The sequence below is a fragment of the Acaromyces ingoldii genome, assembly GCF_003144295.1.
Source record: "Acaromyces ingoldii strain MCA 4198 unplaced genomic scaffold FA10scaffold_5, whole genome shotgun sequence".
Taxonomy (NCBI): domain Eukaryota; kingdom Fungi; phylum Basidiomycota; class Exobasidiomycetes; order Exobasidiales; family Cryptobasidiaceae; genus Acaromyces; species Acaromyces ingoldii.
Window position 1 is genome coordinate 1,151,273 of NW_020290251.1, and position 15,789 is coordinate 1,167,061.

The 15,789-nt window shown below is 55.3% G+C and overlaps 5 protein-coding genes across 5 annotated transcripts; 2 read left to right on the plus strand and 3 right to left on the minus strand.

Annotated features, from left to right (window-relative positions):
• Positions 1-1,013: 1,013 nt before the first annotated feature.
• On the plus strand, positions 1,014-4,459 carry FA10DRAFT_296013 (hypothetical protein; the record flags this gene model as incomplete). The annotated part of the gene is made up of 8 exons (XM_025524485.1): positions 1,014-1,057; positions 1,137-1,687; positions 2,054-2,308; positions 2,523-2,585; positions 2,642-2,964; positions 2,994-3,258; positions 3,311-4,215; positions 4,286-4,459. 8 exons carry the CDS (start codon positions 1,014-1,016, stop codon positions 4,457-4,459), a joined length of 2,580 nt encoding a protein of 859 aa, XP_025375669.1.
• A 667-nt stretch (positions 4,460-5,126) lies between these two features.
• FA10DRAFT_268664 (NAD(P)-binding protein) lies at positions 5,127-6,145 on the minus strand. The gene is made up of 3 exons (XM_025522419.1): positions 5,854-6,145; positions 5,532-5,762; positions 5,127-5,455 (listed from the first exon to the last, which is right to left on the minus strand). The coding sequence occupies exons 1-3, from the start codon at positions 6,082-6,084 to the stop codon at positions 5,198-5,200; spliced, it is 720 nt and encodes a 239-aa protein (XP_025375670.1). The 5' UTR covers positions 6,085-6,145; the 3' UTR covers positions 5,127-5,197.
• A 176-nt stretch (positions 6,146-6,321) lies between these two features.
• On the minus strand, positions 6,322-8,229 carry FA10DRAFT_303434 (MFS general substrate transporter). Its single transcript, XM_025525241.1, has 2 exons — positions 7,102-8,229; positions 6,322-7,029 (listed from the first exon to the last, which is right to left on the minus strand). Exons 1-2 carry the CDS (start codon positions 8,165-8,167, stop codon positions 6,446-6,448), a joined length of 1,650 nt encoding a protein of 549 aa, XP_025375671.1. The 5' UTR covers positions 8,168-8,229; the 3' UTR covers positions 6,322-6,445.
• A 154-nt stretch (positions 8,230-8,383) lies between these two features.
• Positions 8,384-9,071, plus strand: FA10DRAFT_268667 (DUF1754-domain-containing protein). Its single transcript, XM_025522420.1, has 3 exons — positions 8,384-8,514; positions 8,592-8,790; positions 8,847-9,071. The coding sequence occupies exons 1-3, from the start codon at positions 8,429-8,431 to the stop codon at positions 8,964-8,966; spliced, it is 405 nt and encodes a 134-aa protein (XP_025375672.1). The 5' UTR covers positions 8,384-8,428; the 3' UTR covers positions 8,967-9,071.
• A 4,667-nt stretch (positions 9,072-13,738) lies between these two features.
• Positions 13,739-14,888, minus strand: FA10DRAFT_268668 (hypothetical protein). The gene has a single exon (XM_025522421.1). It carries the CDS (start codon positions 14,467-14,469, stop codon positions 13,879-13,881), a length of 591 nt encoding a protein of 196 aa, XP_025375673.1. The 5' UTR covers positions 14,470-14,888; the 3' UTR covers positions 13,739-13,878.
• Between the last annotated feature and the right edge of the window lie 901 nt (positions 14,889-15,789).

Sequence of the window (15,789 nt, forward strand, 5' to 3'; positions counted from 1 at the left end):
ACTCACTGCGAAAGAGAAGAAAAAAGACAGCCAGCTGCATCTTCTGCTTTCTACGACTATTTGCGCGGGGGTTTACACTTTGGCAGGTACAATATAAGGGGAGCGCATTTGCCCTTTTGCGATAGCAGAGATCCGAGAGTGGGTACACTTGCGTGACTTGCACTCCCCTTCAGCCCACAGCGCCCTCGGCTCGGTCGTGCTTTGTTTTTTTTTTGTGAGTGTATGTGCGTGTGCGTTTTTATCTCTTTGTTGTTGTTTTTGCTTTCTTTCTTCAAATTACATACGGCCCGAGCCACACTGCCACTATCGTCAGACTCGCATCTTGCCTGCTCACCCGTCGCCACCGAACAGAACGTACTGCTGCGGTATTCAGGGACGCAAATCTCTACATTGATCAACTTAGTGAAGCTTGTGCTGCGTTCACGCACTTTGCTCCACGGGGACGGTAAACTCGATTTGTTGATCGAACCCGTTTTTACCACCATCGCGAGAAGAGCCTTGAGACTTTTTCACAAAAGGGACATCAACACCGTCTTGGGGCTGCTTAGTGCGACAAGAAATCTGAAGGTGCCCCGAGGCAGGCTGTAAGTCAGTGGCGTATAGTACAGAGCATTGGCGCACCGGCTGTGTCCTCCTCCAAAAAAAAAACAACAACAACAACAACAAAATAAAAGATGCACGCCCTCTCAAGCGCTTGGACAGTGTTCGGGCCGAGTGCCGTTCCTCTGTCAGCGAGTGGTCTACTCCTTACCGAGATAACTCCGCCCCTGTAATTCCATCTCAGCTGCGACCGAGCGCTTCCGAAGCGATCGAGAGGTTAAGAAGTATGCAAGCTATAGGGAGGCCTCGTCTATAAAAAGAGAGTCCATTTGCCTGCTCCCCTATCTTCTTCGTCCCCCAACACATTTTTCTTTTCCATTCCCTCACAACTTCTTCCCCTCCCCCTGCTTTCTCATTACTTTTCCCGCAAGCCCGCCTCTTGTCGAGAGACCCTTTGATAGGGAATTTCAGCAATGCGGTGCGGAGTGATTATTCTCTTCGCCTTCGTGGCAATCTCGTAAGTGCCAATTCATCCTCACGCCCTGATAACTGCGCGCAAGGTCAGACGATCGCTGAATCCGCGCCTTGTCTCAAAGCGCCACACTTGCCCGGCCGATGCAGGACATCGGCGAGCTACAGCACGATGAAACGACCGAGTCGATCAAAGATTTCCATGTTCTCACTCCTTCGCCATTTCTACATGAAGGCGTTACAAAGAGGGGACACACTAGCAGCGGTACTTTCGAAACAGGGATCCAATCCCTCTCCCCTGGTGTAGCAGGCCTATTGCCAGAAGAGAAGGGTCCTACCTCTGCCAAAAACCCCCTACGGCGTCTTGTGAAACGGGGCAAAGGACGTAAAACGAAGGAGAAGATGGTGGGGACAAGCAGCGGAGAAGATTTGGGTGCAGAAATCTACAGCGCTATTTTTGCAGATGCACGCGCAAATCAAGAGCACATACTTGCATCTCCAGAGGCGCAAGAGATCCAGAAGAAGAGGCTGTCCGAACAGAAAAAGAAGGAGAAAGAAGAGGCCAGACAAATCCAGCAGCTGACGCAAGAGCTTTATCAACAGTTTGCTCCTGAGCTTCATGCTTGGGAACAGGCACAATCCGAACTATCTAGCTCACATACAGAGGGCTTTGAAGGTAGTTTACAAGCGATGATATTGGAACAAGTAAAGAGGCTTCCACCGGACCGTTTGAAAAGGGTCAACGACATGAGGCGCAGTCGGGGTTTGCCTGGAATAGGCAACAACGACGACCACTCCAGCACCGATTCGGTGATTCACCTTCCTTCTCCGCCCCACAACTCACCCCACAGCCCGACAAGGGCGCCCAAATCACTCTCCAACGACGCTACCCAACCTCGAAAGCGCTCAACGGAGGAAGTTCACACTCCTTGGCAACTTGTTAAGCGGGGCAGTAAACGAAAAGCAAGTGACCACGAACGGATTGAGGGCATGGACGACCTTGGCAATGAAGTAATTGACGGCGTAATGCAGTGCATACAAGGTCGCGCCCTCGGCACTTTACGAGCACCCCAACAAGAATACGAGATAGTGAACAAGGAACCAACCACGTCCAAGAACGAATTGTTAGCGTTCTTCGACAATTATACACCGCAGACTAAGCTTGGAAACGTCTATCTAGAAAAGGTCCGCAATTTACTCGAGGTGGATTCGCCCGAGAACGTAAAGATCACCATCAGAGACGTCAGAATGGACCCAAGAAACAAGCATCCATCAATTCAAGAAGCTTTGGACGAATGTGATTGCCTATTGGATTCGCTGATATTGTTAAAAGTTCTGGGTACCGACTCCGTCTCAGCCCGATCACTCCCCACTCAGTCTGCCAATTTGGCGACGATGCTGCCCAATTCATCCTCCAACTTCAACACCAGACCTCGAAAGCGCTCAACGGAGGAGGAAGCTCGCCCTTCTTGGCAAATTGTTAAACGGGGCAATTGCGCATCTAGAAACAGCCAAGAAGGAGAAGAAACCAAAATTTCGGAAGAAGAAGCAAGGGACTTGGAAGAAGCAAGAAAGTTAGAAGAAGCGAGGAAGTCGGAGTGGATTAAAACTTGGGTTAAACGCTTGGAAGCCATCGGCAGCGAAGTACTCGAGAAACTGGACCTACACATTCTAGATCGCGCCTCCGGCACAACAGACAACTCTCAACAAGAACTTGAGAGCATGAACGAGAAGCCGTCCGGTTTGTCCAACGAGAATTCGCAAGAGACACTGAAGAACTTTCAACCGCAGAATGCTTTAGGGACTCGACTTAAGGACTGGTTGTGTGAAAACTTCGGGAAGTATACGCCCGACCAGGCACAATTTGCCCTTACAAAAATCAAAAAAGAAGTTGCAGACGAAGCTACAGATGTCCACGCAGCTTTGGATGAATATGTCAACCTTTTGAAATCGGTCCGTTCGTATGGCAAAACTCAAGGTAGCAAAAGTCACGGCAGTTCAAGCTCCGGTCCGAAGGTACACCTTCCCGCTCCGTCTGCCCATTTAAGGAGAATGCATTTGAGGAGCATGCCTTCGGGGAGCACGCATTTGGGGGGTACGGCTTCGGCCAGGATGCCACGCAATGCGTTCCCCGACAACACCGGACTTCAAAAGCGCTCGAAGGAGCCAGCGGGGGACGATTTCCCCGATTTGAAGGAGGCGAGAATTATCGATCGTTTATTCCAGCACGCGGATACCTGCGAGAATGTTTGTCGGGATGCCTTTGAAGCCTTGAAAGTTATAATCCCCGCCAAAGCAGTCAGAGGTGCCTTGATGAACCAGCCGAGCGAGTCGCCCCTCGAGGCGTCCACTTCGATCACTTCGCGCATCACAAAGGCTAGTCTGCCCCAACCAGCTTCTCAGCAGAACGAGCGACCGGACGAGCGGCCATTTGAGGCTCAGGCGAGGTCGAGACGAGGCTCGAGGTTTGGAAAGCGAACGACTGTCCCTGCACGCGAAAGTTGCAGTAGCACCGACGAGCAGCAACATCTGCAACACGGGAATCTTCCTCGCCCATCCAGCAGCCGTCAAGAGCTTGTCGAGGGTATCAGAAGGATGAGTCTTACGGGCGCACAGGAGAGTGACACGCCTCCGGAGCAACGAGAACTGTCAATCGAACAAAAAACTGCAGAGAGGCGCTGCGAATATCAAATGAGGGAATGTTTCCTGAGAATCGCTTACGACATCTCAGACATGCCAGGAAGGCGGACGCTATCGGCAGAGGATGCGGCCCAAAATCTTCAGGTGGACCTCGGTATTCGTGCAGAAGACAACGATGCATCGCTGCCACACGATGAGGAACTTCTGGTCCAGAAATTCAGAAATGATCGACGTAACACTTCAAATCTAGTGAGGAAAGCTACGATTGACCGCGTCATCACGCACATCTATGAGAGGAACGGTGTCTTTAAGCCCAACGATTGGCACGAGCTAGAAGATCCGGCATCCTCTTCCTCTTCGCGGAGGACGAGCTCGCACATGGCCAGCTTGCCCATCCAGAAAGAACATGAATGGCCAAAAGTATACCAGAAAATGGCGGAGAACGAAGAAGCAAAAGAGCGCAGGCAACGGGAAGAAGAGCAAAAGCAGCACGAGGATGCGGACAACGACAGCGTGGACCGTCGCAACCAGCCCCAGGCTCTCAGCGTGATGAGTGGGGCCTTAGTAAAGGCCACTAAAGTGTCTATCTTCCTGGCAAGCATCACCACGCGGCGACTGAATGACCTTTTGCCAGACCAAAAGTGGTGTCAAAAACGACGCGCAAGCTTTGAAGAATGGTACGGAGAACCTTGTTCTGGAGAGGTCGGAAAAGCAGAAACACTCGAAGAAGACCTCGCGCAAACCTCGCAAGTCGCAATGTAGCAGCACTTCTCTCAAACCCTTGACAAAGTCCGACAGAGGGGCATGAATTGTGAGGTCCAAGAAGCTTTGGAGTCGGCTCTATCACAAAGGTCACCAATTAATAGCCGGAGGAGGGGATCAACTACTCGTCTGTAACGTCTCTTACAGCTTCTCTTTCCCCTCTTCCTTTCCTGTCCTCTCCACTTCGGTAATTCTTCTTTTGAGTCTCTGTGAAAGTGTCTATACGTCTTCTCTCAGTCTTCCACCACTCCTCCCCAAAGGCCTCGCATTTACACAGAGAGGCGTCACTCCTCATTCTTCCACTCTTGTTATTCTGCGGCCTAAAACCTTTCTTCCTCTTCGTCCTATCTTTTCCATGATTGTCCTACCCCAAAAACCTCCCTTGAGTAATGAATATAGCTGTACATGGTACTTCGTGGAGGAACGAGCGCTGCAGTTCAAAGGTAAGAGTGTACGTGGAGGGTTAGACAGCTCTAAGTCTGACTCCATTGTCGTGTCTGCATCATGTCCGCACTAGTCCCACCTTCAAACTCATCCCTGAAGTGGAAGAAACAACCTGTGCAGCCTCTGAATGTGGTGATGAATTCCACTTGTACAGCAGTGCTAGCCCAACATCTCAGAGACGGCCTTTCGCCGCGTCCTCGCTGTGCGCTTTCGATCAGTAGGGAGTTCCCAAATCACTGCTCTTCAGGCCGTGCGCTCGCTTAGGCACAAGAGAGAGAAATGCAGATTAATTGCGCATGTGGACTATGAGCAGAGAACCTCGTTAGACCGTGTCTTTCGATCACCAGGGCAGCTTGACGCCGTCATACTGGAAGAAAGTGGCGCTCTTGTCTGGCGTGAGCTGGGCGACGACGTTGACGATCCCACTCGAAGACGTCTCGATGGAAATTGGTTGGGGACCCTTTGGATTCACGCCGGCCTCGAGGCCCATGTCGGTGGCGACCCAGCCCGGGTGGATGGGGATGACGGTGAAGCCTTCCTTGTGCAGCTCGTTGTGGTACTGCACGGCGAGCATGTTCGTCGCCGCCTTTGTCACCGCCTGGCAAAAGACGATGTCAGCACCTCATTCTCTCTTTCTGTTTCTTCCTCCATGATGGTTCGAAAAGAGCTCTTACATAAGGGCCCGTGAAGCCAGAAGTGGCGCCGACCTGCTTCTCGAGGCTTCCGCTGGTGCTCGAGATGAGGACAATCTGCTTCTTTGCTCCGCTCCGCAGCGCGGGCAAGAGGGCGAGCACGGCGCGGTGGGCGCCCACGACGTTGGAGTCGAGATACCATTGGAGCTGCGCTGCGTCGGTGTCCTTCATCAGGTCCGCGTGTCCGACGGCGGCATTGACAATAAGTGTGTCCTGCCAGGCTCGTTAAGCTTTAGTCATTGGGCGCTCCAAAGGAAAGAAAGAGAAAGCGTGCGAGAGAGAGAGGGAGAGCTGAGAGACTCACAATCTTGTCAACCTTTTTCGCAAACGCTTCAACGCTGTCGGCCTTGGTGATGTCGAGCGCCTCGACACGGACGCCCTTGGGCAGCTTGGCCGCGGCCTCGTCCGGCTTGCGCGCCGTCGCAATGACGCTCGCGCCCGCCTCGTGGAGACGCTCGACGAGGCCCAGGCCAATGCCGCGCGAGGCACCGATGACGACGACGGTCGTATCCTTCAGGTTCTGTTCCGCAGTCATACTTCGAGAAAGGTGACAAGCTGTGCGGCGACAACGGGTTGGTGAGCAAGCGATTGGTGTTGCTGTTGGAAGAGAGAAAGAAGCGACCCGTTGCGTAAACTAAAACTGGGTGGAGGATCCGCGAATAAGCCGGACTTAAGCCGTACCGTCGGCAAAGCCACCACAGCAGTGTGAGTCGGAAGAATGGTCGTCCGAACCAGACCATGTGACAACGCAAAGGAAGGGCAAACGGGCATTGTGGAATACTGTGATCGTTTTCTAGATGAAAGTGTATGAGTGTGTCTCTAGCTATCTATACAGCGCTTGTATGTGAAGATCAAAAAGCATCTTGTAGATGGGTGCCGGGCCAGTGGCGTCATATTTAGAGCGAGTGTCGCCAGGCTCGCCACAGGGGCACTGTGACCGCGAGAGCGGCGACGAGCGCGGCTGAGGCGGCCAAGAAGCTCGATTCAAAACAGTCTCTACCATACTTGCAGATGGCCCCGGAAGCTGCCTCCGAGGGCGTTGTTCTTATTGACGAAGACGAGGTGGCGAAGAGGGCCGGCGAGAAGGACGAAGGCCTGCTAGCGGCGTCATTGACGGCGGCAAAGAGCATCGAGAAGGTCAGGCTGCCTGTCGCAGCAGCATAGGTAAGCAGACCGTAGTTGCGTCCAAACTGGGCTGGCCAGAGCACGAGCACGGTCGAGGGAACAAGGGTGAATGTCAAGCCGTAGCCGAGGCCAGTGGCCAAGCTCACGACCCACAGGCGCTCGACGGAGTCGAGCAGAAAGGCGGCGTAGAGGAAGCCTCCGAGGAGCAAGATGAGCCCGCCGAGGAGCATTGTCATGCGGCTGACGCGCACGCGCGAGAGCCACGGCGCATCGCCGCGGCTCGGTCTCGGTCGAGTGGGGGAACACACGTCCGAGGCCAGACCGGCAAAGAGACGCGCGACGGTGTTGGCAATGGCTTCACAAAGTTGGTGAATGTCAGCAATTGCATAGGTGCCGAATCTTAGGGAGAGAAGTGGGCACGACTCACCGATCAGCTGGACCTGGCTGGCGCGGAGAGCAAGTGTCTCTTTGCCCAGATGCTCGTCGTCGCCACCAGCCTTGGCCAGGGCATCGAGGTGGCCATAGCGCAGGCTGACGACGATGCTACCCACGCTACTCATGACCATCTCTGCACCCCCGACCGAAGCAAAAAGAATGAGGGCGAGGGCCCACACGGCGGGGACTTGGGCGAATTTGCCGATGGACAGCTTGCCAGTCGAGGCGGACTGTGGCAGCACGTCAGTCGTGGCAAATGGCGTTGTGTATGCTAGTCTTGACGAGTCGGCATCTAAAGAATGCGAAGCAGGAGGCAGCAAAGGCGAAGCTTCGCTGGCTTGACTCTCGGCGGAGCCATCTGGCCGCGCTGGCGTCGGTGTCGGCAACGGCGGCGGTGCAGAGAGGCCAAAGGCGGCAAGGGCGTTGACGAGCATGAGGCCAACACCCAGAAAAGTGAGCCACTTTGGTCCATTAAGGTCGCCTGTCTTCGAGTCGGTAAAGGTCGACAGCGAGGCGAGCGAGGAGAGAAAGAGCGAGGAGAGGCTAAAGAGGGTGAGGGGCACCGACAGCGCCAGGCCAGGGTGCTTGCCGCCAAAGTGGCTCGTCGACGATCGGAGGGCGCCGAACACGCTTGCGGCCACACCTGCACCGACCAGGACAAAGTAGGCAGTCAAGGCGACGACAGCGGTGCCGGCCGCTCTCTGGTCATTGGCTTGTGGCGACAACCGCCCCTGTGAATCGACGGCGGCCCACTCTGTATGCGCCATGAGGAGGTAGCCTGTGCCAAAGAGGACTGATGCGATGAGAGCGAGCGGTCGCGGGCCATATGTGTCGCCGAGGTGGCCCATCAGACTTGCAGAAAAGTACTGGCCAAAAACGGCGCCGCCCCAGATGGAGTTGGTCTGGAGCAGCGAGAGGCCGAGGTCGCGTGTCAGGCTTGGCCCAAAGAGCGGAAAGCAGTAGATGCTCCCCGCCGTCAGGGAGCAGGCGACGATGCTGAGGCCCGCCAGGAGCCGGCTCGGTGCGCGTCCATCCTGGTGGGCGCGAATTCCGGCCATAGTCCGTCGTCGTTGTTGATGATCGTGTGAGAGAGATGCGAGAGTTCTCTGCCCAGGAGCAGATGACTCCTGGATAATCAAGGGATAAAAATTAAAGCCCCCTTCCCCTCGAGATTACAGTTTGGCAAGTGGAGGAGACGCGTGGCGTTTTGACGTTATTGCCTTTTTGTCAACGTCGCGTCACACGGAGAGCTTGAAGAGAGAAAGCTGCTGCTCCAACGAGACAGGAAAGGAGCGAAGCTTGAGCAAGTAGACCAGCCAATGGCGGGCAAGGACGCCTACTCGTTCAAGCCGGGTGGCTCGCTTAAGTTCAAGGGCGGCGAGTCGCCCGTGTTGGCGGGCAAGAAGTGGGTCTTTGCCCCCTGCACTCTTTGCAGTCATCAGATCAAGAGCGCTAACTCTACGTCTTCTTCCCGTCCGGCAGGAAGAAGAAGACAAAGTCGTCGACGTCAAAGGATGTCGCGCGCAGATCTGAGTACGCTGAGGATGCTCCCGGAAGCAGCAGCAAGGGAAAGGAGAGGGAGGAGCCTGATCAAGTCGACGATGCTGCGCTGGCTCAGCGGAGCAGCGGACCGGCAAAGACGGCGGCGGAGCGCAAGTTCGAGGAGGTGCGGCTGAAGAGGGTAAGTGTGCTTCTTCGTTCTGCATCAACTCCCGCTGAGACTGATGAGACACGCAGATGGCAGAGAGGGTGGCGCGAGAGGCCAAGATGTCGCACAAGGAAAAGGTCGACAAGTTCAACCGCGACCTCGAGAACCAGACGGAGCACTACGACCTGCCCAAGGTCGGGCCCGGCTAGTTGCCAGAATCATCTCCATGCAGCTTTGCAAATGAGAATCAGATCCTCTGCTTCCTCCCTCTCTCCCCCCTTGTGGGCCTTTTTGTGATCATTTTCAACGCCGACTGTCTTGCTTTTTCCGCGCAGAGTGACGGCTGTCCTACGCTACTCCTCTTTGTTCGGTCGCTCCTTCCTCTTTTCTCGTTCCAATTGTCTTCATCATCTACCAGCCCGCCAATCTGCGGCAGGGGTGGACTGACTGCTTGGTCACACACCGATATGGCGACGACGGCTTTTCCCGTAGCATGCGTCGTGCTGACTTCTGGCCTCACGCTCCTCATCTCGCATCTCTCCCTTCCCCTCTTTCATCCTCAGCAGCCCATCATCATCCAGCCACCGCCGCCGCCTCCGCCTCCGCCTCCCCCTCCACCACCACCTCCTGCACCACCACCTCCCCCTCCTCCTTCTCAGCCTCTGCCATTGTCTCCAACGTCGCCCCCTCCGAGCGACAAAGCAGGCACCCCTTGGGTGGTAGTGGGCACTGGCGCAAGCCGAGCCAATCTCTACGTCGTCCTCGGGAGCGTCATCGTTCTGGCATCTCTGCTCGCGCTCTACTACGACAGCACACGATTCAGATCCGAGTCTGAGTCCAGGTCCAGGCCCGTCAACAAAGCTGCCAAGCGAAGGGAAAAGGAAAGACGAAAGAGCAGACGAGCGAGTCTTCCGTACAGGGTCCGTGACCAGGAAGAGGGGCCGCGGAGAAGGCCAAAGAGGCAAATTAGGGATGAGCATTACCAGCGGCGTCGACGCTTGTGCCCAAAGGATTCGACGTCACCGTCGTCCTCGTCGTCGGACTCATCTGGCTCGTCCTCGTCGTCGTTCGAAGACGACGACGGCGATGATGACGAGAGAGTGCCCGGTGGATGGAGGTCGAGGATAAGGCGCGGCTATGACGATAAGATTGATCGATGGCGTTCGAGGCGGACGAGGGCCATGGATGAAGATAGGAAGAGGGGAAAGGAAATGGATCGGGAAAAGGAGAGAGGGAAAGAAAGAAAGCTGGTGGATGAGGACCAAGACGAGGAGGAACTAGGCAAAGGAAAGTCTAAGGAGAAGAGCAGGGAGAAGGAAAAGGCGAAAGACGAACAACAGGAGGCGGAAAGGAACAAAGAGAAGAAGAAAGACGATGACAGGAACGAGCAGGAGGCGAAGACAACGGCTGAAGGGGTTGACAAAGACTGCAAGGGCAGCTGTGCGCCATGCAAAGAGGCGATGGAGAAAGACAGGGAAAAGCAGAGACTCAAAGAAGCCTGGAAGAAACAGAAGGAGCGAGAGCAGTGGGAGAAGCAATGGGAGCGGGAGTGGGAGGTCTGCTATGCTGCACAGCACCCTGCTTTTGCAACCTCCTCGCTGCCTACCGTGATATCGGCCGCCACTCTTTCTGCCACTACCGCAAACGTGCCACAGCCACAGACTTCACAGCAAACCCAGCAGTCACAGCAAACACAGCAAACACAGCAGCAACAGCAGTCGCAGCAGCCACAACAGTCACAGAAGACACAGCAGTCAGAAGCCAAGAGTGAAGCCGTAAAGAAGACCGAGAAAAAAGGTGAGGAGATGGAGACGAGAGAGGACAAAGGATCCAAAGGAGGCAGCAAAAGTCAAGATGGGGCTGCTCAACAGTCCAAGGCGATAACGGAGGAAGGCAAAGACAAGAAGAAAGAGACCATGTCGAGCTCTTCTCTGTCGTCTAAAGAGAGTCAAGCCACAATCTCGACGACGACGACGTCAACAACGGCCGCGCGGGCGACGAAGGTGACTGTGGAAGAGACGACCACTTCTTCAGGTGCAGTCCCTGCCAAAAGCAAAAAGGGCAAGGAGCAGCCCCTTTTGACGGTAGCAGAAAACAAGAAAGAAACAAGAAGCGACTCAGATGCCAAGGAGGAGAAGATCGAGCACAAAGATAAAGACAAGGAGGCAAGCACGAACAAGGGCAAGGCAAGCTCCATGAGTGACGAGGTCGTCGAAACAGAGGCCAAAAAGGGGCCAAGCTTGGCGACCCCCAGCGACAAGGGTGAGAAAGGAAAGAACAAGCCCGGCGGTATCTCAAAGGATGCCGGGAAGGACGAGGTAGCAAAACCGGCGAAGACGGAAAACAAGGGCAAAGGTGTAGAGGCTGCCGAGGCCAAGAAGAGGGGGACAAAAGTGGAGCAGACAAAAGACGAAACGAAAGGCAAGGGCAAGAACAAGGTGGAAACGGAAGCGATTGAAATGGTTCGCGACAAGGGGAAGCCGCCAGCTGCAGCGAGTTCGGAGAAGGCAGGGGAAGAAGGAGCGACATACAAGAGTGAGCCATGGCTACGCGACGAGGAAGTGCAAGTCTCGGAGCCTCCCTTGCCCATGGCCGATACCTCGCCCCCTTGCGAGTGGCTGCCGGGTTTTGAGTTGCCTGCATCCCTAAAGAATCTAGACGCAAGTCCTGCTACAGATGAGATTCTCGCCCCGACTGGAGGTATTCGAGCTCAGACTGAGACGCTTTCCGTCCCAACGGTCCGGGTCACTTCACCAGCCACTTCTGAAGCCACGAAAAGCACGAAGACCAAAGAGAAAGTTGTCACTTCTAAGACTGCACCGAAAGGAAAGCAGGAAACATTAACGACAATGACTACAACGACAACGACGACGAAGGTGGCAGCATCCGAGAAATACAAGGAAGACAGCAGCGGTGTCGATGCCTCGCCTCCTTCTTCCAAGAGCTCGCGCGTATCCTTTGAAGAGACCGTCACCGTCTTTGACCCGACGGCAGCTGCAGAAGCGGCTGTGAGCCAGAGCAGCGACGTGTCTGGAGGACCTTCGTCGATTGGGGCTACAAAGGCAACCTCGAAAGGGGAACAAGCAATCGCCGGACCGCCAGGGTCTGCGCTCTTATCCTCGTCGGCTTCTTCTTCAAGTACAGCCTCGAGCTCCTCGGCACCTGCTCCTCCGACCGTCGAGCTCCAGTCAATTCTCAAGAAAGGCGGTGACAAGGGTACAAACGGTGGCAATGGCGTAAACGGAGAAGGTGAAGAGAACGAGAAGACGAAGGAGGAGGAGGAGAGAGCGGTTGCGACAACTTCACATGTCTTGAAGAAAACGGTGATTGAGACGAAAGAGAGAAGCTCGAAAATAGAAGAAAAAGCGAAGAAGACCACCACGACTCGAGTCGAAGAAAATGACACAATCAAAGGATCACCAGAGGCAGAAGACGAGAAGGGGAAAAGGGGCGAAACAGAAGCTCTAGACGAAAGTACACAGGAGAAGTCAGGAACAAAGATAAAGCCACCGACTGTTGAGTCGGTCTCAGAGAAAGAAGACGAAATAAAGACACAAGGCAAGGTTCAGGAGAGGAAAAGCGAAAAAGGAAAGGGAAAAGAGAAGGCAACAGCCAGTGAAGAAGACGACAGAGAAGAAAGTGGACAAGGAAAAGCAGCCCTACCCACCGGGCTGACCGGGCTTACAGACACAGAAGGAAGGGAGAAAGGAGAGGAAACGACTGGAAAGCACGAGGAGAAAAGCAAGAAGAAGGAAAGCAAGAAAACAAGGCCTCTTTCTCTCAACAGCTCCAGCTCGTCTTCATCGTCTTCCACAAGCACCGTCAAGATGAAGGCCTTAGTCAGTCAAGATGCCAAGTCAAAGATAAAGTTGCAGCTTCAAGGCAACAGAGAGACTGCAGAAATACCGCCAAGGCTCAAGGAGGACGAGAAAGAAAGGCGGGAGGCGCGGAGGCGGGCACGAGACATCTACTACTCGACCGCGCAGACGCTGATGGACGAAGTGCCAAGCTTGGTCGATGCGAGTGCCGAGCGAGTCAAGCAGGCCCTCGATGAGCTCTACGAGAACAAGCGTCGATTGTTGGAAGTGAGTGACATTTTTTTCGGCATAAAGAGCCCTTCTAAGGCAGAATTTCTGGTGCACCAGCTTGAAAGCGACGTATGCAGCCAGCCGCCACACCAGGATGATGATGGCACACGAACTCCTTACGGGGAGGAGGAGGAGGGGCCTCCGCAGTCGACCAAAGCAACGGCTGGTCTGACCAGCGTCAGGAGCAGCAAGGGAAAAGAGAGACAAGTGGACGAAGACGAGGTCGATAGGCTCAAGAGGGCTCTTGAGACAGTTCAAAATTATCGAACGGGCATCGAAGCAGAGCTGAGAGGGAGGGAAAGGGCAGCAGTTCGGCAGACGGGCGGTCGTGACGGCAAGGTAGCTTCCTCAGCTGCACAGCGACCAGACTCGTCCACAACAAAGAAAATAAATGAAGAGGAGAAGCTTCAAGAGTCGATCAGAAAGATAGTCGAGGCACTGCACGAAGAGGCAAGCGGACCAGCTCAGCCAAGGCAGCAGAAGAGAGGAGATAGCAGCGATATGCCCGACCGTATCCCGCTGGACGGCGTTGCCGATGGCACGGGAATCGCCATTGATGCGTCGACACAGAAGAAACTGGCCAAGGAATCACCAGGTCCGTCTTCCTCGCACCTCATCAATCCTTTCTCTAACTTGGTCTCGGCCGTCAAGGGCACCTCGAAGAAGTTCGTAGGATTTGTGCGGGAGGACGCCACTGCGCTCAAGGAGGCTGGCAGGCGCAATGTTGCCTTTGTCAAGGAGGACGTGCATCGGGCAGAGGAACTGGCGAAGGAGGAAGCAGACGCGCTTAAAAGAGGAGTGGACAGGGGCAAGAGGGAGCTCAAGTCGCTCTTGAAGCGAAGAGATTCACGCGACGAGGATGGTCGCAAGGGCAAAGACAAGAAAAAGGTCACAGTGCGGGATCCAGAGGTGGAGGAGAGCGACGTCGAGGCGTGGGTGAGGCACATCAGGGAGATGACAAAGAGACTGAATGAGGAGGGCGGGTGAGATATAGATTCATTGGACATGGCAACGCAATGCAATGCAGATCTCGTCACGCCTCTGGCTCCCCCGCCTGGCCCTTTGTGGCCTCTGCAATGAGCGGCGAGAGGTCCTCGCCCATGTCGAGGCCCGCAGCAGCCTCCTTACCGAGCGGCGAGAGCTTCCGCCACGTCTTGCGAAGAATGTCGACAAACTTCTCCCGTGTATAGCCCGGGTGCTTGCCGGCAAAGTGGCCTAGCTGGTCCTCGAGGAAGACGACCACAGCGGCGTCTTCGAGGAGCTGTGTGCCCCGGTCACCCTCGGCCTTGCCCGGTTTGAGGTCTGTCTTGCTGACCCACCGTCTCACGCACTCAGCCTCTTCGGCAGCAACACCAGCTTGGACGAGGAGCTCCTTTGCTCGATCGGCTTGGATGCCGTACAGGTCCCTCCTCCAGCGTAGATATCCAGCCTTTCCCTCGGGGTACGACGAGCGCGGCGTAAGGAAGCGCTCGAGGTGCTGGCAGCGCGCGCCGAGCCGCACGAGCTCCAGCTTGGCCTCTCGGCCCGAAGAGGATGGAATGCACGCCAGCAACTCATCCTCCTGTCCCGAATGCATCGAGATGAGTCGCATCGCCCAGCTCTCGACGGCATCGGCATAGGCCATCTCATCCTGTTCACGTGCGCCTCCTTCCCCGCCGTCGGTCTGGCTTGAAGTCTGGCTCAGATCCTTACTTTGAGATTTGCCGTAAAGGGGGTCCCGCTTGTGGGCCTCGTCGATGAGGGTGCGCGCCCGCGCATAGGCGTCCAATGACATGATGTCGATTGGGCATGAGAAGTGCATCCCACGCACTTATCTCTTATCGAACTAAATTAAAGCTCACATCTTGGACCCTTTCTGCCTCGTCTCACGTGAAGGTCCCTCGTCTCTGTCGAAAGAGACAGACTGCTTTGGACATGGGGCAGGGCGCTGACCTCGAGCACCGCTGCTGTCCCTTGATGGGGAAGAATCATGACCGCACTAGATCGAGTGATGAGCGTGCTCTCGAAACCACGTTTCGACTCTGCACCCTCGCTTGCTCTTGCTGAGACAGACATGCATATTGTCGCGGATTGAGTAGGAGCTAAATATGGTGGGCATGCTCGCACTCTTCCAACAGCTAGCTGCCCCTCGACGAAACGAGCAGGCAGCCAGAAATAAGAAAGGGATGTGGATGCTTGACACCGCCCTTGACATGCATGCAGGCGACCCAGCAGACAACCGCTTCCAGCTCTGCGTGCGCGCGAGGCTCTTGTTGTCCATCCCAGACGGGGCAGGGAACACCGAAGCGCCTCAGCCAAGCCTTTTTCGGTTTCGAAAGTGGGATCCGTCTTTATTTTCGACAGGCAGGACGAGAGCAAGCGCTTCTCTACTGTGTCTAAAATTTCCGCGCTAGTAGTGTAATAATAGAGGCTTAGGAGACGCAGCGCTCTTTCTCCCTTTGTGTCAGATCGGAGTGCGCGGCGCGATGCGAGGGGCGCCGCCCATCCCTTATATCCATCCCCCTCTTTCACCACTTTCATCACCACCACTACCACCACCCATCCAGCTCCCCCACCACCGTTCCTGCCTCTCCTTTCCCCTCTCCTTCAGCCCCGGCTCGAACGTACTCCGCTCCCTCTCTGTACTGGCTACATCAAAGCAACGACAACAAGCGAGCCTATTTCAGCCCCCACCCTCATTCAGAGGAGCAAGCACAGACCCCTGTATTACCATCCTTTGCACGACTCTTTACTTGTAACATCCCCTTTTCTTGACGACCAACAAGATGCTTTCGTTCCACCGATCTCTCATTCTCGCCCTCGCCCTCGTCGCTGCGTCGACGATGCTCGCGTCGGCCGACTCGCCTTCGCCCGTCTCTACTCCAGGCCTGGCTCGACGCGCCGCTGCGGGCAAGCTCGCCAAGCGTCACCAGCAACACATGGTTCACGGGCGTGCTGGCTTGGC

Excerpts from the sequence above, each read along its gene's own strand:
- FA10DRAFT_268667 (XM_025522420.1), top strand. The coding sequence starts at position 8,429 with ATGGCGGGCAAGGACGCCTACTCGTTCAAGCCGGGTGGCTCGCTTAAG. Across the intron at positions 8,515-8,591 it reads CCCGTGTTGGCGGGCAAGAA|GAAGAAGAAGACAAAGTCGT; the intron begins GTGGGTCTTTGC and ends CCCGTCCGGCAG. Across the intron at positions 8,791-8,846 it reads AGGAGGTGCGGCTGAAGAGG|ATGGCAGAGAGGGTGGCGCG; the intron begins GTAAGTGTGCTT and ends TGAGACACGCAG.
- FA10DRAFT_303434 (XM_025525241.1), bottom strand. The coding sequence starts at position 8,167 with ATGGCCGGAATTCGCGCCCACCAGGATGGACGCGCACCGAGCCGGCTC. Across the intron at positions 7,030-7,101 it reads CAGCCAGGTCCAGCTGATCG|CCATTGCCAACACCGTCGCG; the intron begins GTGAGTCGTGCC and ends AACTTTGTGAAG.
- FA10DRAFT_268664 (XM_025522419.1), bottom strand. The coding sequence starts at position 6,084 with ATGACTGCGGAACAGAACCTGAAGGATACGACCGTCGTCGTCATCGGT. Across the intron at positions 5,763-5,853 it reads CGAAAAAGGTTGACAAGATT|GACACACTTATTGTCAATGC; the intron begins GTGAGTCTCTCA and ends CGAGCCTGGCAG. Across the intron at positions 5,456-5,531 it reads CTGGCTTCACGGGCCCTTAT|GCGGTGACAAAGGCGGCGAC; the intron begins GTAAGAGCTCTT and ends GTCTTTTGCCAG.
- FA10DRAFT_268668 (XM_025522421.1), bottom strand. The coding sequence starts at position 14,469 with ATGGCCTATGCCGATGCCGTCGAGAGCTGGGCGATGCGACTCATCTCG.